Source organism: Giraffa tippelskirchi, chromosome X, assembly GCF_054371585.1.
Source record: "Giraffa tippelskirchi isolate mGirTip1 chromosome X, T2T-mGirTip1v1.2.pri, whole genome shotgun sequence".
Taxonomy (NCBI): Eukaryota; Metazoa; Chordata; class Mammalia; order Artiodactyla; family Giraffidae; genus Giraffa; species Giraffa tippelskirchi.
This window is the reverse complement of record NC_137289.1, coordinates 14,288,531-14,313,206: the sequence shown is the minus strand read 5'-3', so window position 1 is coordinate 14,313,206 and position 24,676 is coordinate 14,288,531. Positions and strand designations below refer to the sequence as shown.

At 37.4% G+C, this 24,676-nt stretch overlaps 1 protein-coding gene across 25 annotated transcripts in view; it reads right to left on the bottom strand.

Moving 5' to 3' along the window:
- ATP11C (ATPase phospholipid transporting 11C (ATP11C blood group)) overlaps positions 1-24,676 on the bottom strand; it is a 179,652-nt gene that overhangs the window by 58,567 nt on the left and 96,409 nt on the right. For 20 of the 25 annotated variants that reach the window (XR_014075704.1, XR_014075705.1, XM_081565092.1 and 17 more), the window contains 10 exons: positions 15,935-16,063; positions 14,038-14,141; positions 11,639-11,689; positions 10,605-10,669; positions 10,177-10,258; positions 9,120-9,270; positions 8,331-8,528; positions 3,479-3,640; positions 2,365-2,516; positions 1,291-1,362 (listed from right to left, as the gene is read on the bottom strand). Coding sequence is in view for 23 of the 25 variants with exons in the window: in XM_081565092.1 (XP_081421218.1) it covers positions 1,291-1,362; positions 2,365-2,516; positions 3,479-3,640; positions 8,331-8,528; positions 9,120-9,270; positions 10,177-10,258; positions 10,605-10,669; positions 11,639-11,689; positions 14,038-14,141; positions 15,935-16,063 (1,166 nt within the window). In the remaining 2 variants the exon portion in view is untranslated. Of the gene's footprint in view, positions 1-1,290; positions 1,363-2,364; positions 2,517-3,478; positions 3,641-8,330; positions 8,529-9,119; positions 9,271-10,176; positions 10,259-10,598; positions 10,670-11,638; positions 11,690-14,037; positions 14,142-15,934; positions 16,064-24,676 lie in introns of all 25 variants that reach the window. The other 5 variants (XM_081565087.1, XM_081565096.1, XM_081565081.1 and 2 more) reach the window with 1 other exon arrangement.

The window sequence follows — 24,676 nt, the reverse complement described above, 5'->3', positions numbered from 1 at the left end:
CTGAGTATAGAGAACAGCATGTGCAAAGGCACAGCAACATGAGAGCACATGGTCCATGGCAGGCTGACAGTAGTCCACATAAGGCTGAGATCTAGTTGATAGGGGAGCAGCAAGAGAGGTAGGCAGGGGTTAGGACCTGACAACACTGTGGGCCATTGCAGATACTTGGGATTTCATCCTAAGGGCAACAGTAATCCATTGAAGGGTATAAATAGTGGAATGACATGATCAGCTCTGTGTTGCACTGGCTAAGCTATACAGTAGATGAAATGAAGAAGAAAAATAAGAGTTATGTGAGAAAATGTGAGGAAATAGTTTCTTGAAAATAAATAACTTATATACAAGTAGCTGATTTAAAAGTATTTACTACAAAGCTTGTCTTTGATGGGAGTGGGCAGGTCATTGGTTTGGGGATATAGGATATGTGTGTAAGACATCTATCTACTTGTAGCATAATGTCTCATTTGCTATTGGCCAGATGGGGGCACTGTTGTGAACCAGCTAGAATCTGGACTTTGACAATAACTCTGGGCTCCTTCCTGGCAGTCAGGCCAAAGAGTCTTCCTCTGGGTCCTCTGGCTCTTGAACATTCCTTTCCAAAGAGGCATATTCCCTAGCAAATCTGCATGTGTTATAGGTTTCTGAGATGGGTCTCAGGAGATGCTAGGAGTCAGAATGGAAGTCAGATAATTATATTTCAAGTTCTTATAAAGGAAATGAAATTAATCAGAGGGCCTAATTAAAACCTGTTATTAAGGCAAGGTGGATTTGTTTGTTGGGATCTCTGTACCAAAAAAAAAAAAAAAAAGGAAATGTGGAGCTTACTACTGCATCACAGTACTTGCCCTGGGGCTCACACTCAAGTATCTAGAACAAAAGAAAGTTTCTGACACCAAAGCTGTTATGACTGGCAGGGTTTGTAATCCCAGAATGATTAGTTAGGTTCTAGACAGCAGAAGGTTTCATACATGTTCACTGATTTTTCTTGCAGCATGTGCTGGAGACCTGAAATGGCATCTAAAATTCAGAAAAGTCCAGGCAGATGCTCATTCAGGCTACTGGATTGATGTGTGAACAAAACTGGAATCATTTACACCTCAAATGCTAATTTCTGCCACTCTACGAAAAATGCCTTCTACTCCAACTACATTTATATAAAACTCTTACCTGGGAGAGCAGAGTCTTATATTTATAGGTGCAATCAGTTCTTTTTGTTGCCCTTCCTAAACCCATCTAAAGCTGACTGTGGAGTTAAGAAGTGAGAATCATCAAACATACAGTGCTACTTACTCTTCTATTTCTTTTCTTTGGTTCTCTACTCTCATATAGCCATTCCGAACTCCTACAAATGTGAACCCATACCTGTGAAACAAAATAAAAAAGACCGTTGTGTATTTTTAAAGAATGATGAATTTCCCTTTGCACTGGGGTTATTCATACTTGTTTATTGTTTTCTTCTCTTTCATAAAACCCCAATCTATAGCTGTACTTCCTTTTACTTGCTGAGATATAACACAGACCAAGTCAATGCCCAGTCACAAATCATAACCAAAAAAAGAAGCAATTTGTAATTTCAATTCTGTAGCTTACACATGGGTTGACCTTTTATCCACTTAATCATCTTGGGCCTCATGGATAAAGCAGGACTTTCAATAACCAAATGATATCAAAATTGCTGGGAGTACTTCAGAAATAACATGTGTTATATGAAAAGTGACCATTGTTAGAAGATTTCCAAAATATAATATGAACATTTGAACTTCTGGCTGGAATGCATAAATAGTGATGAAAGTTACAACTATGCATTGCTATTTTCTTTTTGGTCTTAACTGGTTAGGTTTGGGAACTTTTTCCAACTTTTCGATAAAGTAGCTTGGCTCCTTATTAAAGAATAAGGATACCTATAAGATAAGGTTATTGAAGCAAATAAGAGAAAAAATAAGATGATACCTGTCCTCCTGTGATTTCACTTTCTTAGGAGAAATACAAGAAATGTTTGATTTTTTTTACTCTTTGAAAATGATAATGTATTTTTTGACAACTTATTTTTGGATTTTAAAACAGCATTACTTACTGAGGTATAACTATTGGAGAACTGCAAATATTTAATATATGCAACTGGATGACTTTGGAAACATGCGTATGTCTGTGACATCATCATCACAATCAAGGAAAGAGATATCCTGACATTTCTCAGCTTCTTTGTGTCTTTTTGCTTTTTTGTTATTTGGGGGTAATAAGAACATTTAATATATGAAATCTACTCTTTTAACAAACTTGAAGTGAGAATGCCATATTGTTAACTACAGGCAGAACATTATTATTATCCTGAAATTATTCATCCAGCATAACATATGTGCTTACTTTTTAGCTCCTTTGACCAAAGCTATTTCATCTGGTGAAGAGGACATGTAGGTTAATTCAGCTGACTCTGTAACTCCATCAACAGTATCATTTGTTCTAACTTCTACAGTGTGACATAAACACAAGGCACGCAGAAAGAGCTCTTCTCGATTCTGTTGAACAGTGACAGAAAAATGACTATATTATTTTACTGTGATCACTTGGTAAGTAGTCAATGAACAGAGAAAAGTTATTAATGTGAGAGCATGTTATAACTGCCAGCAAACTGAATAGCAGAAATTTATGAATTCCTAATACTCCAATGAGCTATATATTCTCCTAGTCCCTGCCAACACGCCTGGTCCCCAGCTAACATACCTTAGGAGCTCTATTAACTCATTCTTACTGCAGTGCCACCTAACCCCAAAGCAGTGACATCTCCATGGCCTAAAAGAGTTCATTCAGTTCTAATTCACAATCCAGCAATAGCTCAGGTGCATGGAGACTCTGGTTCATTTAATGCCTAGACACTCCTGGGGCTTGAATGATTTCAGTAGACACCATTCTTGGAGCAGCTCATATTTTTAAAGTTAAAGCACCAAACATGATCACACAGTGAAAGTGAAAGTTTTACTCAAATGCCATTTCTCACAATGCTCTCTTTTTATAAATTCTACTTGTTTACAAATTCCAGTGTGTGTGTGTTAGTTGCTTAGTTGTGTCCGACTCTTCGCAACCCCACAGACCACAGCCCCACCAGACCCCTCTGTCCATAGGATTCTCCAGGCAAGAACACTGGAGTGGGTTGCCATTTCCTTCTCCAAAAGGAACTATAGAAAGAAAGAAAGTGAAGTTGCTCAGTGGTATCCGACTCTTTGCAACCCCATGGACTGTAGCCTACCAGGCTCCCCCATCCATGGAATTTTCCAGGCAAGAGTACTGGAGTGGGGTGCCATTTCCTTCTCCACACAAATTCCAGAGGTGTCCATAAAATAAGAATGGTGAAGTTGCAACAACAAACAAATGGCTATTCAAAAGTCTATGTCATGTGCCAAAATCCTTCATTTCTACTATGTTAACATATGCCTCTATAAATTGATTTCTCAAGGCAAAATGGTAATGCAAAAAATGCCACCTTATCCGCTCTGTCCAAATATGGTAAGGGTCCATCAGTTTGAGAGAGTCCATCGGTCTCCTGAGCTACACCTTTATACTTATGCCCATCTATGCAGCATTCAATGAATTCCATGCTGTTTTCAGTGAGTGTTCCGGTCTTATCAGTAAATACATAATCCACCTAAAAACAAGAACACAAACATATGCATTCTTACTTTCTTCAATGTGATTAACTTTTAGTTAGCTATAAGGCATGGCTATTTTCATATCCACAGAAATCACCTTTTCTAAAGACTTGTCAAATGTCAGGCAATGACAGAAGCAGTATTATCAAATGAATGAGAAATGAACGTGTATTTTTAAAAAGATTCTGAAATAGTATCACATGTCTAAGGTTCATGTTGTTCAGTCGCTAAGTCGTGCCTGACTCTTTGGTAGACCTACTCAAATACAGGAGATTAGCAGGAAGGAAAAATGTGGCTATTTTGTCCAAACTAAGACTCCTTCAATTTAACACCTACTTGTTTTGATATAAAGAAGTTAACATAACAAAAGTCAATTTTCCAAGCAGGAAACATTTTATGGACCACTTATTTCTCTATCTTTCTGACACACACAGAAAATATATTTGATAGGAACTAAATTAATTGGGCCCTGGAGAAGGAAATGGCAACCCGCTCCAGTATTCTTGTCTCAGAAATCCCAAAGACAGAGGAGCCTGGTGGGCTATATAGTCCTTGGGGTCACAAAGAGTGGGACATGACTTAGCAACTGAGCATGCACGCGTGCAAATTAATTGGGATGTAACAAAAGTTAAAGTAAAATTTTCTATAAATATACTGGATTGAAGTGAAATGCACTGTGTCTTATACGTATGTAACAGTTACAGAATATAGACAGACAGGGGAAATAATAATAACAGTTACTTAATTAGGAGACACAGTAAGTCAATAAATTATCAAAAATATAAATGAAATTTCTTCCCCAATACTATGTATATTTTCAGATACTCCTCAAAAAAGCTTCCAAATTAAAAAAGAAAAGGAGCAAAGTTTATAATGATAGGTTAAAGTATAAGCATACTTTCATAACTAATGGAAAAAATAGGCTATGAAATAAATTTTCCATGTAAAATAAGCCTTTTTGAGCATTTCCATTTTATCTCAGTTTTTATCTCTTCTATTTATAACATCTGGCTTTTGGAAACCCACAATTTTATCCTCCTTTTTGGCAATTTATGCTTAAATAGTTAAAATTATGGGCTGACAGGAACAAGCATAAGTACAAGATTAAGGTTTTTGTTATGTAAGGGAGAAAGAGATGAACTGCGGCAGTAGCTGCTTTCTAATTATTTTTCAAAGCTTTTCACGGTAGCAGCACTGGCACAAATATAGCATTCCAATCTTCTCTTTTTTCTGTTAGCCAGCCAAGTTTGAATTCTGCCTTTAAATTAATCCAAGTGCTATTATTCCTGTATCATCTAGATTTTTCTAGTTAAAATGAAATTCTTTGGGGCTTTTTGTGTGATCAAAATTATTAACGTCATTTTCCCCCAAAAGGTTCTCCTGGGTTGGTGCAGCTCCTACAGCTGAGTGAGCATTAACCCATTTTGAAATCTTTTATAGATGACAAAGGTAATAATTTTTAAAACATAAAGTGCAATTATTTGCCTATATATAACAGTTTGTACAGTATGGATCTGTCTACAATTAATCTCAAGGGTATAAGCCAACAAAGTATATAGTGATAGAGGGATTATCAAACTGTAGTCTGCAGCACACTCAGTTGGAGGGTGCTTGTTAACTCAGATCGCTGGGCTCTATCCCCAGAGTTCCTGACTCAGTAGCTCTTGGGGTGGGGCTAGATAATGTGCTCTTCTAATCAGTTCCCAGGTGATGCTGATGCTGCTGGTCCTGAGCTCATGCTCTGAGAACCAATGATCTAATATATACGTTATACTAAGGACAAGAGGAGGAGGGGATCGGCTATTATTAAAGAGTATCCTCATACTTATAGGAGAGACAGGGCTGATGAGTGAGAGGCTACTGCCTGCCTCGGATTCTCATCAGCCTCTTCCTCTTTAGTGGTACGTTTGAGCTGGTTGCAGACCCTCTCCATCAGCAAGCTTAAAGTCATCAATTTATGGACAGAAAGCCTAAAGTGAGATAGCTGTTCAAGAATAGAGAGAGCCCTAAGATAAAGGCTGAACACATGAAGTCATCTAGTTTATAGGTCAAAATATTTTTTATCGTTTAACCTAGTGAAGACCTTCTACTGGAGTCATGGCTCTACCACCCAGTAATTTTGTGACCTTGGAAAAACCCCTTCATCTCTCTGAACATTAACCATTAGCCTTAAATAATCAAAGCTGCTGCACAAGGCTGTAAAGATTACTAAATATGCTTGCAAATTCTAAGGTGTTACATAGATGTTGACTGTCATTGCTGCTGACCTGAGCAAAATCACAGTACTGGACTCTTTCCATCATTTCACAGTCCCTATAATTTTTCTGATTATCATCATATTGCTACAGTTAGGGTATGATAAGTGTATTTCTTCAACTACATGATGAACAACTCAAGGTTTTCTTGTTTACTTTGTAACAGTAACCTCCAGTACCAAGAACGTATCTTAGATAACACAGAACTTTAGTGCACAACCACTAGATTGAATTACTGGAATCAGAGTATATACTCTGGCATACTGCTGGGCATAGCTGAGAGACTGAGAGGGGATATGAAGGAACAGGCTATCCCCACGATTTCTTCAAGGTTGAAACCATTTGGTTGTCTAAAGGACAGATGTCTAATCATAAAAGGCCCCATTCTTTTCCAATTGAACTGAGCAGTCTACTTCTTTTTGCTTTTCAAGTCAAAGACGAACAGTGTTCTAAACACATCTTCCTATTTTTTTTTAATACCAATGTGGGTCACTTTGAAAGAGGTTAAGCAAGTCTTTGCAATGGTACTGATGGAAATTGACACTGCTCTTAAGTAAAATAAAAGTAACTCATCAAGGAGGAAACTGGTTACACTTGATTTTGTGTGTACTGGTCCACTAAATGCAAAACGAAATCATTTTAAGACTTCCCTGCATTTTCATTTAGGTTGTTTCTACACATACAAGCTGATTATAATGGTAAGTTGTTTTTATACTGTACAAATGTAAGTGGTGGTCTGGTTATTACCTTAGTTAGTTGGTTAAATGACAATCATACCCCAAAAAAGCAGGTTTTAGTGGGGGAAAGAAGTGGTGGCTGAAATGAAAACTAGTTTGTTTTCACTGATTAGATTTATTATTAATAGATCATTATCCAAAGCTCTATTTTACTTTCTGAAGTATGAATAAGTCTAGATGATAGGAACAAAACCACATCCTCATCAATAAGATGGAATCTGATGAGGTGGAGATCTGGCCTGGATATCCTGCCTGTCTCTCATGAGAATTAGGTGCCACATGTGGAAAGATGGCTGTTCTATTTGCAGCAGCTGGGTACTAGCCATGTTCACATTTGGGTAGGTTAATCCATGCAGTCAGGGAAAAGTTCACCAGAGGTGGCTTATAACTCATTTTTTTCCCCATGCAACAGAGTTGCAGATTGATGCCTTTTGCTGGAACTAGAGCAGTTCTACCAGGCTCAGTCCCTGGATGAAAAGTTCTTGTTTACAAAGGCTAAGGTCAGCTGTGGTCACTGAGGTGACCTATAAAAGAAACTCCTGGGAACAATATATAAGGGAAAGGAATTTGCCTGTTGATGACTTATTCTGTCCTCTGTGACTCAGTGTCTCTGTGGGAGGCAGATGCCACCCTCTGGGATCCTAGAGTCCTAGAGTCAGGTCTCAACATAATGGTATCTGGAGAATCCTTTCACCCTTGTGACTAGTTGTCAAGAGGATACTTTGGTTTAGGCAAAGGTTGTGTAAAGAACAGAAATAGAGAGTGGGGGTAGTGCGAGACTGAATTCAGGAGCAGAGTTTTGAGGTATAGGTGCAAATCGGCACTATTTAAAACAACTGTGAGGCCCTGTTCCAGCCACACAGTTCCATTAACTGATTCTGCATCTCCTAGTCCCAGAAATGACATTTCCACAGCCTTGACATTCTAAATATAAAGAGAAGTAAATGCAAGCCAAAACACTCCCCTTGGCTTGTGAAAATCATTATGTGACACAGTAAATTCAGATAAAGGCAAAAACTTTCTCAATACTAGTCAGAAAAGAACCCAAGAAGTCACCACTTGAAGAATTACAGCTAGGCTGCACTGCATTTGAAAACAACCTGGGTTAGCAAGAAGGTCAAAGCCTGGACTACACTGGTACATGAAGCAAAAAGCATTTAGTGGAGTGCATGCCCTCACATCTTCCCTTCATTTAAATTATTGCATGGAATAAACAACTCTGCTTTCTAGGTCTATATTTCATCTGATCAGAAATGTCCAAGAAAATGTACCAAGCAAATGTCCATAGGACAACTCTGGTCAATTTGGTTTATGGAACAAAATGCATTTATAAAATAGCTTTATTTCCACTACCCCACATTCTATCCCTAAATGATTATAGATGGTGATGAAGACTACTTGTTTCCTGTTTCAAAGCAATAACCCACAATTAACACCACCAACAGGTTGAGTTTTAAAGAGAATTTCTGTAACATTCAAATTTAATACATAAATCAGGTCCTTCTCAAAAATGCCAGAAAAAACTGACGCTACAGTTAAGATAACATCACTTGCCTTCATTACATGCCTGCATAAAGAAATTTTTATTGAGTTACATTTCCAAATGTGAAATGGTCACAAACACTGGTAATCCAGACTACAATAAAAGCAATTTTCACTATGTCACCTTATTTTAAGTAAAAATAAGTTCTTACCTGACCAAGTTCTTCATTAAGGTCTGATGTGTTAACCAGGGCTCCTTCATTAATTTCTTCATCATAGAAGTCGTTATCCCATGAAATGAAGAAGGAGCCCAAGAATTTTTGCATTTCTACTGTGACATACATGGAGACAGGAATGATAAAGTTGAATAGAACCATAAAAGACAGGAAGTCGGTGAATATTTTCAAAACCTAAAAAAAAAGGAAACAGTTCACAATAATTAAATACACAGTTCCATTAAGCAAGTGTAATATAAACTTTCTATCTTTCAATTTCAATGCTGAAAGCACTGCTCTTGCTATAAAAAACAAACTTCCCAATGACACTATATCATTGGTCAACATTATTATCATAGCATGTGAAAACATGTGAAACACCCTGAATTTTGTCACTTTTGTTTAGTGAATGTACCTTGACTTAACACTTCTTACTTCCTTAAGGTCTCTGCTTCTCCCACCCTCAGATATGAATGTAGGATCAAAGTTTTCATGTAGGCATCCATTATGTTTCTATCATGATATATCACAAGCTCATAACATATTAACATGCCAGATCTTTTGGCCCAGTTGCCTAAAACTCTTAACCTAAGAGTTAAAAACAAGGATAGATCCCTAGGGTTAAGAAAAAAATCCTAGAATGTCTTAAAAGTTAACGGCTTGGGGCTACCAGACAACCAAGAGAAATCCCTAATACCAAGGTATCATTATCTGAGCAGTATTTCAATAAAGGGTGCCTCTGTCACAATGTACTAGGGTTATAATTTTCAGCATAAAACAAATTACCTTCCAAGTTTCCCGTTCTTTCTGGGTCTTTTGGTTATACCAAGGTTCATCATTATGTGGGGTACTTTGCCAAACATACTTTAGAGTAGTGCATATTGCAGCTTTGGTCAGTAAAATAAATAAATACACAATCAGGAAAGCATTAATGGATCTGAAAAATAAGATATTATGAATTTAAAAACCATTGAAATACTGAAGATATCAACTAGGTATAAACTAAATTGTTCAGTTTTCTAAAGCTTCTCCTACGTACAACATGTAACCACAGTACAGGCCTGTATGGGTGAACCTCAGTTATCACTGCTAAAACATTACTCTTGATTGGTAAAATGGAAAAGCCAGTTCTAACCGTAATCCAAAGTGCAACAGCTGATTAGCTCAACACACCTTTAGTAAGGATCCTATAAAGTGACAGAACACACACACCATTACCTACTCAACCCTTATAAAAGGAGTAGATTGTTTCCAAACCTGAATCCTAAAGGTTTGGAATAGAGGGTAGAGGAGCAAATGTGAAATAGTCAAGCTTAGTGTGGATTCTTTTAATCCAAAACTACAGCTATGAAGAGGGTGTTGCTGATATACTGCATGTCCACGGCAACAGGAGAGCGAGGTCTGTGCCAGCGCAAATGGCTTTGAAGGTGTGTCAGGTACCACACAATTATTTGCAAGGAGATTATTATCTGTGTTGCACAAACTCCTTATGTATAGCAACTAGAGGACCCCAAACCATTAACCATCAGCAAAAGAGAATAAATTTTACCTAAACTCTGCCCGTGAATAGCCAAGTGAGCTTAGGTAAATCACTTATCATCTCTAAGACTATTTCTCTATCTGTAAAGTGGTCAGACTAACAGGAATTACTCCAAGTTGCTTAGAGGATTAAACCAAATCAGACATACAAAACAATAATCACAGTTTCTGGAACAAAAGAAGTGCTTAAAATGGTAATGCTATTACAACTTATGTTGTTTTTTCATACCATTGATATTTGGAAATACTGAGAAGTAACAATTTCAGTTCAATAACAAGTAAAGAAATTGTGAGGCACACTAACTTTTCAACAGCAGAACGTTTCTGAGATTTCCCTTGGTAGTTCAATGCCATTTTGGTTTCCATTCCAGTGTAAACAGCAACTCCTAAGGAATAACAATACGATGAAAATTAGGTTACAAATGAGACTGCCAACCCAACTCCCCACCCATTGGATCTACCAACTTTTTCAATCTATAAAAATAGGAATTCTAAACTCTCTTCTATTTACCAGTTAATAATCATTTACAGTATATTTTTATAGTATAATTTTAATCAAGATAGTTTGTCATATTTCAAGTTAGTTTACCATCTTATAAATTCCCAACACCTAAAAAGAGACTTAGACTAAATGGAATTAAATGCCATGTTCAATTTTTTACTGCACTATTTATGAACATTTAGGTTTTAAAAGGCCTATTTCTAGTAAGAATATCTTAAAAAAACGTTCACCATATATCTTCTTGGTATTTTTTAGTGTAGCTCCTTTCAACAAGAGATTTTCAGGTCCCAAAGACCTAAACAAAAAATGAACACAACTTATTCAAAGAGTCCAACTAATAGCACCATCAACTTTGGGGACATAGTTTGCTCTCACACACATCTATTTTCAAAAGATTCAGGATGCATCTGTCTACTTATATGCTTACTAACACAGGTCGAGTTGAAAAATCCTACCCTCTGAAGTTACTTAGGGTACAGCACACAGTACAGGAGATGCCAGCAACACACAGAGGCAAAGACATGCACAGAGGTGAAAGGACTATGAGTCATGAAAAGCAAGATAACAGCAGACAGCAAGAAACAGAAAGAAAAAGTGACAGTAAAAGACTGGAAAAGCAAATGTAAAGGAAGGAGACGTGGTGCTGTATTTATAGAGTGCAAACCCGCCTTTGAGGGGGGATCACTGAGCTCCTGGTGTTTAACTTCCTTCTGAGCACTGGCTATAAAGGCCAAGTGGAAAAGTTAAAATAACTGACTGGGTGATCGAAGAGGGGAAAAAAACACCCCTTTTTATATGAATTGTTTCATTATCAACTATTAAGCCTTTCATTTTACATAAGTCCAGCTAATTCTCCCAGCATTTTGTCTACCGTCTAGTTCCTCAATTACTCTCCCTTAAAACACTGCTTTCCAGATATACTTCCAATATGGTCAGGCACTTCGCAACCAAGGATAATCAATAGAGTGCATAGAACATATTTGGGAATAGTGGTCAAAGAAGTCTGGAGTTCTACAATTTTAGAAACCTTCACCATCACTTCCAACACCACCCTCTCCCAGGACACATACACTCTGAGCCGCTGCCACTACAACCCTACCAATCACAAGGTGAGCTATTTAAGACCCATCAGTGGCTAGTTACTCCAGATTTATTCACTTTTCCCCATCTCTTTCTATAAAAGAAAGTATTTAGCTATTTTAATGGGCTTAAAAGAGAAACATCCCTCCCCTAAAAGGACAGATTAAAGAAATTATAAACTAACCTGGCAACAGCTTCAAGACTATTACTATAGATATTGATTCGGCCAACAAACCTGCAAAAAGAATATAACAGCACATGTGTCTTCTATATCTAGATAAAATCTATTTACCCCAAACATGGGAATGAATCAAAATACAAATAATGCAAAAAGAGATAAGACAATAAACTACGAAAGCCTATTGTCTTAATTTTAAAAGAAAAAGCTAAGTTGAACCAATATGGTATGTAACATTTTTATCTCATTTTTAAAATATTACATATTGTAAGAATGTAAACAAAGATTCTAAGTTGATTTTCAAGATCTACTTGGCACCACGCATGCACACAATACCCCTCTCATCTATACTTCACATAAATAATTGGCTTCTATTTTACATTTATGTGAAGAAAGGTTTCTGGTGCTAAACCATCTTTCAAAACCACGAGTTCAGTAATTCTTTCACTTGAGCATGCATCAGAATTACTGAAGGGCTTCTTAAACCACAGATTTCTGGGCCCCATCCCCAAGCTTTTGGTTTAGGTAAGAATTTGAATCTGCATTTCCCACAAGTTTCTGATGATGTGGATGCTGTTGGCCTGAGATCATCCTTTGAGAAACTGCCATTAGGGAACACTTGATTGATTACCATCTTGGAAATTTCCAAGCTGTGTCTTGCAGCTGATCTGAATACTGAGTTTGATCTGATCAAATGATCAGATATATGGCTATGCACACGGTAATCTACATTTCTGAAAAATATGGTAAAAAGCTCTAAATCCTTACTAAGAATGTTATGAGTATTTTATAATGTACATTATGATTTTTTTCAGAAAAACTGAACATTATGAAATACACAAAATATGAACGTCTGCATTCATTCATCATGTATTAACTGCACTATTACTATGCTTCCTAATAAGCAAGAAAAAAGTGTTCCTTGCACCAAATAACAAAATCAGGCAATTACAATGTAAGTGATGATTACTAGGGTGGTGGAGGTATCAGGTTGGCCAAAAAATTTGTTTGGGTTTTTCTGTAAGATGTTGCAGAAAAACTCCCAACGAACTTTTTGGCCAATCCAATAGAAGGTATTCTGAAGTCACATACCAAGGGTACTCAATCTACTAGAGACATTAGGAATAACCTTCCCTCACTAAAAACTCCTTAATATTTAAGGTAACTGAAAAATTTAGGAGTTACCCTATAAATATGTAAGGATCTATATTATTCTCTAACTCACAAAATCAGTCACTCCCCTTTCTGTGATTCCATGCTTCCTGAAGGCAGTGAACAGCTATTTTGCTCTGTGATCCTAAGTTCCTACTATCAAGGTGGATACAGAAGAAGGGAAAAAATAAAAAGGAATGATAGGAAGGAGGGAGGGTATAATTCTTGTAGAAGTATGAGAACTTTCTTTTTCCACTACTGGGCATTGTTGTAAGCCACATCCCACTATTTGGTCCCCTTTTACGATCAACAGCGTTCATTAACAAGATGAGTAGCATAGGTGATGGAAGCCATCTGTAATGGCAGAAGAGAATATAATTAATTGGCTCACTTGGCCATAAACCCATTATTCTACCCTCAATAATACCATGCTCTAATCAACCAAACTAATCAGTAGTCTTAAAAATCAAATGCCAGAGACTTCCTTGGTGGTCCAGTGACTAAAACTCTATGCTCCCAATGCAGGGGACCTGGGTTTGATCCTGGGTCAGGGAACTAGATCCCACATGCTGCAACTGAGACCCGGCACAGCCAAATGTGCTGTGCTGTGCTAGTTGTGTCTGACTCTTTAGCCAAATAAATAAATAGTAAAAAAAAATAAAAATAAAAAATCAAATGCCAAATTTTTGACAACCCACAATGACTGTTAATCAGCAACTCTACTCCAGAAAGCCTAGGTGTAGCAAAACAGAGGAAATCACACCATTTCACTGCTCCCTCAACTTAGCCGTTTACTTTGGACAAGAAACAGCCTCTATACAATACTTAGTTCATCATGATCCTCATAAAAAAGGATAGAGTGCCTACTAATTGCATGGTCCCACATTTCCTTCTCTCTTTACTGTTGGATGATACATAAAATGTTTTATTTTTGTTTTAATTAACTCTGTCTAGTGCACAAGTTTGATAGCTCAGGCTTATGGGATTATATAATCTTAAAATTTGATGGACGGCCATGTCTACAAATAACAATAATAAAAGAAAAACCACAATTGAGATGCCTGAGCCCACAATGATTTATCTTAGGCTGGTAGTGAACAAGGCTGATTTGATTCATTTGTCTGCCAGAAGGAAGGAACAGCTCATAAAAACACAAATGAAAGGAGGCTGGTAAGTGGTGGGTATTTCAATACTGATGGCAAAGAGAAGCAAAGCCATCAGACAGCAGTAAAATGAAACCAGGTAATTCTTACTTGTAGAGGTCAGATTGAGGCTGTTCACATTCAATGGCTGCTCTGAGGTTATCAATGGATTCGACTGTACGCAGTTCAATGGTATCACGTACCGCATAATGTGTCTAGATGAAAGCAGAAGAAAAAACAAAAACATCCCCCCCAAAAAAGAAAAAAAATTATAATCATACACCCACCTGATTTCAGGAACACTATGTTTTTAGTAAGAGGCTTTGGCAGAATAATACGAATACTGATGTACATCTCCAACTAGATAAACTTTATGGTATTATTCTTAAAATATATTACAATAATTAGAAAGTGAACTCTGCTGTGAAGGGATTTCAAAGATAATGAGAAAACTAAAAGCTTTTCTTGATACTGACAGCAGAGAAAATTCCATTTGCACCATGCATATAATTAACTGAAAACCCTATGAAAAATTTAAAGCACTTTTCCCCCTCCTATTTATAGAACTGAGACCTATTATTTTGCTCACCATCGTATATGGTGAAGTTAACATACAAATAAGAATTGAATATCACCCTTTTGGTCATAAGAATGCTAACACTTTGCTAACAGAAATAAAAAAATCATCAATAGTTCCCATTACACAAACAGCAAAATTAATGATCTTGAAAATGCTTCAAGTAGCTACAATTCATGTGAGGAGCAGAGAGATGATGTATCTTGCTTCAGTCAGACAGTTAGAATATTCTACTAGGGTATATTATGTACCTATTTGATTGACCCAGAACTCAAGGCAGGTTCCAATGAATCCTTTTATAAATCATCAAAGACTACACTACTTATGCTGAAGGAAAGCTGTTGCATGATCTCTGGAGAATATTATGGAACTGCCTGAGCTATTTTTAAAACTCTCTCTTGACGTTGAAAACCTATGTACTTTTAGCTGATTTGATCAGATTAACTTAAGTGGAAAAATGAAACCACTTGAAAGTTAAGTTTTCTTCTTCTAAACAACTTTGTCCCTTATTAGGAAATCTTGAGGTAGATTTCTCCATTTTCACCTTGACATTCCCTTAAATATAACTTTGTTTTTGAATAGTTGAAATGGGACTAGTTCATCACCATGCCCCTGAAGTGGTAACAAAATTAGTTATCTAACAGGCATTTAAGTTCCTTTACCACACACTGAATCCTGGTCCTCAAGTTCAGATAGCATAAACAAGTGGAGGAAAGAAGATACACGGAGGTGAGCACATGAGTGCTCTGCCTTCAAGGCAGCAGCACATAGAGGATAAGTCTTCATGCCCTGTGGAACTCTGGATGATAGCCAAGAACTGACCATGCCAGAAAGTACCAGGGAAGTCAGTTATCCTCCAGTTTGAACAAATTTACTCTCACATTTTTAATTCTTCCTAGTTGCAATAAAGCAAATATTTTCCAAACTATACCCTAAGGTATTTTTTAAACGTAATCAAGCCATTCCAGCTTAGATTTTCAAAATGCCAGGAATAAACATTTTTTAAAAGAAGATATTCATCACTTTAAAAACAAAAACAGATCAAACTTAGAGTACCTTAGATGAAGGTTAGAGTACCTTCGGATGAAGTTATTTTCATAGCTATATAGTTTCAGCCTAAGAGTACTTTCATTTTTAAAAGCCTAAATACAATGTGGAATGGGTTAATGTCAATATAAAATGTAAACAGTGCTATAAAAATGTGGTGGCTTTTATCTGGGGTGTGGATTTCCTCACCAAACACCACCCTTTCCCCCAAAGGTGAGTATTTGCTTAGAAGTTTCAAAGATAGTTATATAAACACTGTCTTCAAATACAAAATTTCCACAAATAGGAAAATATAAGGTAAAAGATTAGGGGCAGTGGGATGGAATATTGTATGATTACCTATCCCGAGCTAAGAATGTTTAGGAAAGGTTTAGTCCCCATTACCTTGCAATTGGATTCCCCATCAAGACTGGCTGTGGTAACATAACAGGTTCCATCAACTGTGCAGGATGACAGAAGAATAAGATCACAGGGAAAGGTTTCATCTGCCTGTACTTCTACTATATCACCGACCTAGTACAGAGAGAAAAATAAGTATCAACGTTCTTAGTTCCAAACAAAGCATTTATTATACCTCCAACTAAAGTCAAAACAATAGCAAAAGACCTCTCCCTCTCTAAGGCTTAGAATGTCTCAGCATCCTATACAATGTGAAAGGTGATGAAAGAATATTACTCAACATTCAGAATCCTCTTTAAGGTCACAAGGACTTATGATGCTTTCAGATAACCTTAGTATTGAACTTTGATACGTGACTTCATTACCCAGGGACTCTTTTGCTCTCTCATGCTTTTGGCATTGGTATTTGATAAGAGAATGACCATTATCATTTCATGACTGAATCAAGAAAATCTACACATTTTCATTTGAGTACTTCAAGAACACTGGGCAGCTTCACTCCCACTCTGCATCAGGACAAATATTTCTAAATGCTTTGCCTTCCATGTGGTAATAGCTATTAGTGTCAGGTGACAGTTCTCTCTTCAGCGCTCAGAAAATCTCACTTAATTAGAGAGGCATTAGGTCATTTCTCAACAATTCATCTGCTATCAGTTAGTGCCCAAAGCTCAAGTAGAGAAAAAACCTGAGAGAAGAAATCATGAATGATTTCTAGTGCATAATTTAATAATGTATGAAATCAATCATAATGATTAAAACACAGATCTTTACAACTTGATTTTATGTCCCAGCTCTGCCACTTAACTATATGACTTTGGGTTAAGCATCTTTGATGATTACAACTACCTCACAGGATTGGTTTTGAGTATGAAATGAGGATACAAGTAAAGTGGTTCGCAAAATACCTAGCACAAATTCACCATCTGATAGTTGTTTATTAAACTGTTACTAATATCCTGCAACTACTTTACTTCGAACTTATGAATAGTCATAAAGTTTTTTAGAAGGACGTAAGAAATTATCCAGCCTAGTCCATTCCAACATTTTCCAAGCCATGGCACACATAGAAAATGATAAATTAACAGTTTTTTTTTTTTACAGCACTCCCAGATAAAGGGAGGAGGCTGCTAATGAAAGAAGACAACCCACTTTAGGGAGTCAATATCTAGCTTACCAGCTTGGACACACTGGTTGTAAAATGTGCTACTAATAAATGACACACCTGCCTTCCAATTGCTACACAATTTGGCAGATAAAGATGAGGATTTCAAGATCTATTCAGAAACGATTTTATTTTCTTTGCCAATTTTAATCACTAGCCATGAACAACAGCATCAATAGTGAAACCAATTTGTAAATACTATTTTATTCTCTTGGATCTTTCCTTCTTCACATCTGTAAATACTTACATTGCTTACACAAAACCACAATCTATGCTTAAATACACAGAAGCAAAATAACAAACAACATCCTAAAGCATCTCAGAAGAAGGAAACACTCATTTAAAGGATGGAAGATGATTCCCAAGCACTGATAAATATAAACCACAATTTCTTCTACAACACTGACAATCAGCTCAGATATGAAAAGGTCTCTGCACCTGGAGTGCAAGTTAAGGCTGGTAAGATGCACTGGGGCCGGACCACAAAAGGTCTGACAGGTCAGGTTCAGGTGCTGAGGCCTCACCCTGAAGCCAAGGAGGGGCCGAGACAGGACTTTTAAAGAAGGGGAACAACATGGTTCAGTTAGACAATCAACTCTAGGGTTGTTTCCACTTAACTTGTACAAAGTCAACAAGAGAACCTCTCCATCCATTATCATAAACATTAGAAAAAGTCAGATAATCAAGAGAATCGGAAGTTTTTTGGGTTCATCAAACAGTTGAGGTTGCAGGGCAATCAAGTTAACTGAATTTCAAAGGGTGGAAAGTCCCTCTGAGGAGAGGCAGGAGAAACTGACTCTTTCACAATTAACAAAGCACAGGAGGAAGAGATGGCTGTCATAAAAGTGCGCAGGAAGAAAACTAGATTTTCAACCAACTGTAAAAGGTTTGGGCGGGGCCAATGTGACAGTTTCAAATCTCTGCAAGCCTCAGAGAAAAGAAGAGACCACAAGCACACATCAGTTCTTCTCTCTGGGCATCCACTGGGTGCTCATGAGAAAGGTACAGGCATACAGGTTTGACTGAGTGCTGTGGAGGAACAGGAAAAATATGCTGCAACTGTGGACCCTTCTCTCATAGGGTGAAAAAGCCATCTGTGTCTAAGAGCAAGGCAAGAAACCGTCCCTGGCAGGGTCTCAGGGACACGTAACTACTGCTAGTGGAGAGGTAGAACAAAGCCATCTGTTGCTGGGGATGGACAGGAAACACCCTCATATTGAGGACCTGGCACTAATAAAAGGCAAAGTTCAGCTGCCATGGGGGGCTGGGGTGGAGACCAGGGAAGAGTGCTGAAAGTTCAACCCTGAGGCGAAGGTGCATAAAGGCTGCCTAATAATGAGACAGTAAGAGAATCAAGAAACCACTGTGATCCCATCAGGAACCCTGCAAAGAATAACAACAAGAAAGCACAATTTACCACTGGGGGAGGAGAAAGAGCATACAGAGAGGCATCCACTGTGTCTCAGGAATGCAGGACCTGCTGAAAGCAGACAGTAGAACAGGAACACTGAGAAAACCCCTGTGGCAGCCCAGCCGTACAGGAATTTAGAGTCCAGGGATGTACTGAAAGCATGAACATCTACAGCAAAATCCAAAGCCAGCCAACTCCTGACCAGACTGACTCAATCCCCAACACTGATGGACTGGCTGACAGAAGAGGTATGACCACTGCAGACCAGAAATACAGGTTACCTGCCTCGATCTCTAGCATTCTTTTCCATGCATTGTCCAGAATTCAATTAAAAACATGAGATGCACAAAACCAAGAGAAAAATAACCTATCATCAGATTTTAGAATTAAGAAACAGGGATAGAAAATTAGCTCTGAGTAAAATACCGATGTATTTACTGGAGGGACTTTCTGGTGGTCCAGTGGTTAAGACTGTGAACTCCCAATGCAGGGGGCATGGGTTTGACCACTGGCTGAGGTACTGAGATCCCTCATGCCTCGACCAAAAAAAAAAAAAAAAAGTATTTACTGGAAAACATAGATAGCATACATGTGCAGATGAAGAATTTGGGCATCAAGATGGAAACTTAAAAAAAAAAAAGCAAATAGAAAAGTGAGAAATGAAAAGCACGGCATGAGAGAGAAAGATTTCCTTCAATGGGCGTATCAGCAGACTGGGTATGACGAAAGAAATCATCAGTAAAACGGAAGAAACTCTTCCAATATTTCTAATGCCAAAACCCATACTCTCCCTTACAAATAACTATGCTTTTCCACTGGAATTCCTCAAGGCCTGTTGCTCTCCTCTATGTTTTACATCAGTTCAGTTCAGTTCCTCAGTCATGTCTGACTCTTTGCGACCCCATGGACTGCGGCATGCCAGGCCTCCCTGTCCATCACCAACTCCCGGAGTTTACTCAAACTCATGTCCATTGAGTCAGTGATGCCATCCAGCCATCTCATCCTCTGTCGTCCCCTTCTCCTCCCACCTTCAATCTTTCCCAGCATCAGGGTCTTTTCTAATGAGTCAGTTCTTCACATCAGGTGGCCAAAGAATTGGAGCTTCAGCTTCAGCATCAGTCCTTCCAATGAATATTCAGGACTGATTTCCTTTAGGATGGACTGGTTGGATCTCCTTGCAGTCCAAGGGACTCTCAAGAGTCTTCTCCAACACCACAGTTCCAAAGCATCAATTCTTCAGTGGTCAGCTTTCTTCACAGTCCAACTCTACATCCATACATGACTACTGGGAAAACCATAGCCTTGACTACATGGACCATTGTTGGCAAAGTAATGTCTCTGCTTTTTAATATGCTGTCTAGATTGGTCATAACTTTCCTTCCAAGGAGTAAGCATCTTTTAATTTCATGGCTGCAGTAACCATCTACAGTGATTTTGGAGCCCCCCAAAATAAAGTCTGTCACTGTTTTCACTGTTTCCCCATCTATCTGCCATGAAGTGATGGGATCAGATGCCATGATTTTAGTTTTCTGAATGTTGAGTTTTAAGCCAACTTTCTCACTCCCCTCTTTCACTTTCATCAAGAGGCTCTTTAGTTCTTGTTTGCTTTCTGCCATAAGTGTGGTGTCATCTGCATATCTGAGGTTATTGATATTTCTCCTGGCAATCTTGATTCCAGCTTGTGCTTCATCATGTTTTTTTTTTTTTTTATGTGATTCCATCCAAATTTCTATTTCCACCTAAAACATCTCCTCTGAGCTCCAGGCTTGACAATTCCATCTGGCTATCTAATAGGAATCTCAAAATGAACATGGCCCAAACCTATTCTTCTCCCAGTCCTTTCCAACTTATTTAATAGCACCAGCATTTTGTTTAACAGCACTACTTAATACAACTAGCTGCTCAGGGCAAAATCAAGGAGGCTATCTTTATTCTTTTTTGCTCTTTTTCTCACTCTCTCCATAGAACACATAAGTCCAGATTTTATCTACAATAAATATCCTGAATAGATCCATTTATCTTGATCATGCAATAGGAGGGACAAAGTTGTGCTTATGAGCATGGATGCCACACCCAGACTTCCTTCAATTCAAATCCCTCATGTCAATGTATGGCAAAACAAATACAATATTGTCAAGTTAAAAAATAGAAAATAAACTAATTAAAAGAAAATAAGTTATGGACAAGTTTCTTAACCTCCCTATGCCTCAGTTTCATCATCAGTAAAGAGGGGATAAATTGTAAAGTGATTAGCCCCCAACTAAAATATATAAATTAATAAAAAAACATAAAAAAGTACCTATTTCATAGGACTGTTGTAAAGTAAGGATTAATGAATTAACAGAATGTAGAAGGGAGTGCCTGACATATTTATGTAACATATAAATGTTAACAACTATTTCTATTTTTAGTTATTATCTCTTCTACTATCACCCAGATAAGCTTATACTTTGCTTATACTACAGCAATAACCACCTAACAGGTTTCCCTCATTCTACTTTTGCTCACGCCTCTGCTTTGCTTGGGTTTTCCAGGTGGCACTATGGTAAAGACCAGCCCACCAATGAAAGAGACACGGGTTTGATCCCTGGGTCAGGAAGACCCCCTGGAAGAGGGCATGGCAACCCACTCCAGTATTCATGCCTGGAGAATTCCATGGACAGAGGAGCATGGATGGCTACACTCCTTAGGGTCGCAAAAGAGTCGGACATGACTTAGCGACTAACTGTTTTGCTTAATCTTCAAAGTTGCCTTTTTTAAAAGAGTAAGATCAAATCACTCCCTAGCTTTGAAAACCTTCAAAAAATACCCAATGCACTGAGGATACAGAACAAGTCACTCTCCTATTCAACAAGAGTCCCCACACTCCCCAGCCAAGCAAGCACTCGGACTCTTTTAGTTTACAGACATCTCTTTCTAACACAAATATTCCAGAAAGGGCTCAATCAAACAGCATTTCACACAACAGCATCAACTAATGTAATTGAGATTATACCCGGCTGAGGTCAGCCAAAGATAAGTAGCCTAGTGAGAAAAGGTGGAAGATGGGGGTCCTTCTAAGGCAGTGGGGATGACAGCAAAAACAGAAAGAGGAAATAAGAGAAAAGTGGGAGACTTTATTTGCTTTGCAATTTCACTTCATAACCTGGGAGCAACAGATTTAATACTATGAATCATTTATGCTGCCTTTGGTTCTTATGTGAACAAAAAGCTGAGTTTCTACTAATGGTTTGGAAACTTCAGATCCTAACCACTCCAGTTCATCACAAGGCCCTCCCTTCTGGGATGCAGAAAATAGAAAAAAGAGTGGGAGAAATACAGTTTATGTCAAACTTGTGTAACCCTCCCAGTCTGTGGCCTTCTTCCCATCATTACTATAAGAAGGTGTAAGATGGTTTACTTATTGCTGGGGGTATGGAGAACTTAAGCTTGAAATTCTGGGTATTAAGTAAATAATTCAGTGGTGATAATAACTGATAGAACAATAGAGAGGAGAGTATCATTTTGTATGAACTCATACCATAGCCCTGAACCATTCTGTTCCACACATCTTCTTCCCTTGCTCTGAAGGATTTGGCTTCCATTAACTTTCATATTTTAATTCATATTCATATAGAAACATTCTTTTAACAATAACACAAAATTGACATACAATTTTGGAAGATTAACATAATTGACAAACCCTTAGCTACAACCAAAAAAAAAAAAAGACTCAAACATTTAAAAAAAGAGGAAATCACAACTGATACCAGAGAAATAAAAATTATACGATTATACAAGACTACTACAATTACATACCAATGCTACTACAATTATATACTTGATAAGTACCTAGAAACATACAACCTACCAAAGCTGGATCATTGAGAAATAAAAAAATCTGAGCAGATCCAAAACTAGTGAGAAGACTGAAGTAGGAATCAAAAATCCCACCCAAAAGATAAACCCAGGATTAGACGACTTCACTGGAGAATGCTACCAAGCATTTGAAGAAGAAATAACAATCCTTCCTAATTCTTCTAAAGAATGAAAGAGGTAGGAACACCTCCAAACTTATTCTGAGCCCAGCATTACCCTGATATTATCACCAGAAAAAGACACTGTAAGAAAGCTACATACCAATTTCCTTAACAAATAATGATACAAAAAAAAATCTTAAAATACTAACAAATAAAAAATCAGTAACATTAAAATGATCATGCTCCACGACCAAATGAAATTTATTATTGAGATCCAAGAATATATATATGAAAATCAATCAATATAATGCAACATATAAACAATGTGTTGCATGATCATCTCAGTTAATACAGAAAAGACATTTAGCATAATTCAACACTCTTTCATGATAAAAATATTTAATAAAATAGGAAGAGAAGTAAATGATCACAACCTAATAAAAGTCCACAGCTAATACCACACTAAATAGGCAAAGACTAAAATCTTTACCTCTAAGATCAGAAACAAAGCAAGGATGTCCACTCCAGAACTATTATCAATCATTGTACTAGAAGTTCAGGATAGAACAATTAGACAAGAAACAAAAAAGGTATACAAATTGGGAAAGAAGTAAAATTATCCTAATTTGCAGATGACATGATATATGTAAAAAATTCTAAAAATTCCACCAAAAAATGTTAGAACAAATTAATTCAGCAAAGTTGAAGGAACTAAGATCAACACTGAAAAATCAGATGCATGCCTATACATTAATGACCAGCACAAAAAGGAAATCAAGAAAACACTATCATTTACAATAGCATCAAAAATGATAAAACACTTAGGAACATACTTAAAGAAGTTAACGAGTTGTACACTGACAGTTACAAAAGCACTGCTAAAAGAAATCAAAGAATACAAAATAAATGGAAACACATTTCAAGTTCATAGATTGAAACACTTAATACTGTTAAAATGTGTATACTATCCAAAGTGATCTACAGACTCAGTGGACTTCCTAACAAAATACCAATGGCATTTGTTTCAGAAATAGAAAAAAAAAAAAAAAACCCTGACATTCATATGAAATCTCAAGGGACCATGAGATCTTGGAAAGATCTTCAAAAATGATCTTGAAAAGGAGAAACGAACTTGGAGGTCTCACATTCCAAAATTTCTTAAAAAATACTACAAGCCAACAGTAATTAAGACTGGCATAAAGGCAGATACATAAGACAATGAATTGAAAGCCTAGAAATAAACTCTTGCACATAAGGTCAAATGACTTTCAACAAGGGTACCAAGACTATTCAATAGGGAATGAGAGTTTCTTCAACAAACGGTTTTGGGAAAACTGGGTATCTACTTACAAAAGTATTAATAGAGCTGGATTCTCAACTTAGATCATAAACAAAAATTAACACGAAAAGAACGAAAGATCTAAATGTCAGACTTGATCCTACCAGACTCCTAGAAGAACACGGAGAAAAAGCTTCAGGGCATCGGACTTGGCAATGACTTCTTGGATATGACACCAGAAGCACAGGATAAAAACCAAAATTAGAAAATGAGAATACATGATCAAAGAAAACAATCAATAGTGAAAAGGCAACCTACGGAATAGGACAAAATACCTGCCAATCATATAGCTGACAAGGAGTTAATATCCAGAATATATAAGGAACTACCATGACTCAATAACAAACAAATACCCCAATTAAAAACTGGGTCAAGGACTTGCTTCCCTAGTGGCTCAGACCGTAAAAGGTCTGTTCACAATGCAGAAGACCTGGGTTCAATCCCTGAGTAAGGAAGATTCCCTGGAGAAGCAAATGGCAAACCACTCCAGTATTCTTGCCTGGAAAATTCCATGGACAGAGGAGTCTGGTAGGCTATAGACCAGGGGGACACAAAGAGTCAGACACGACTGAGCGATTAACACTTAACACAAGGACTTGAACAGACATTTCTACAAAGAAGATACACAACAGTCAATAGGCACATTAAATGATGCTCAACGTCACCGATCATTAGGAAAATGCACGTGCAAACCACAATGAGATACCACTTTGTATCAATCAGGATGCCCACTATCAAAAGAACAGAAACTAACAAGTCCTCAAGAGGACTGGGATAAGTTGAAAGCCTTGTGTACTCTAGGCACTAAGGTAAAATGGTACATCCATTATGGAAAACAGTATGGAGGTTTCTCCAC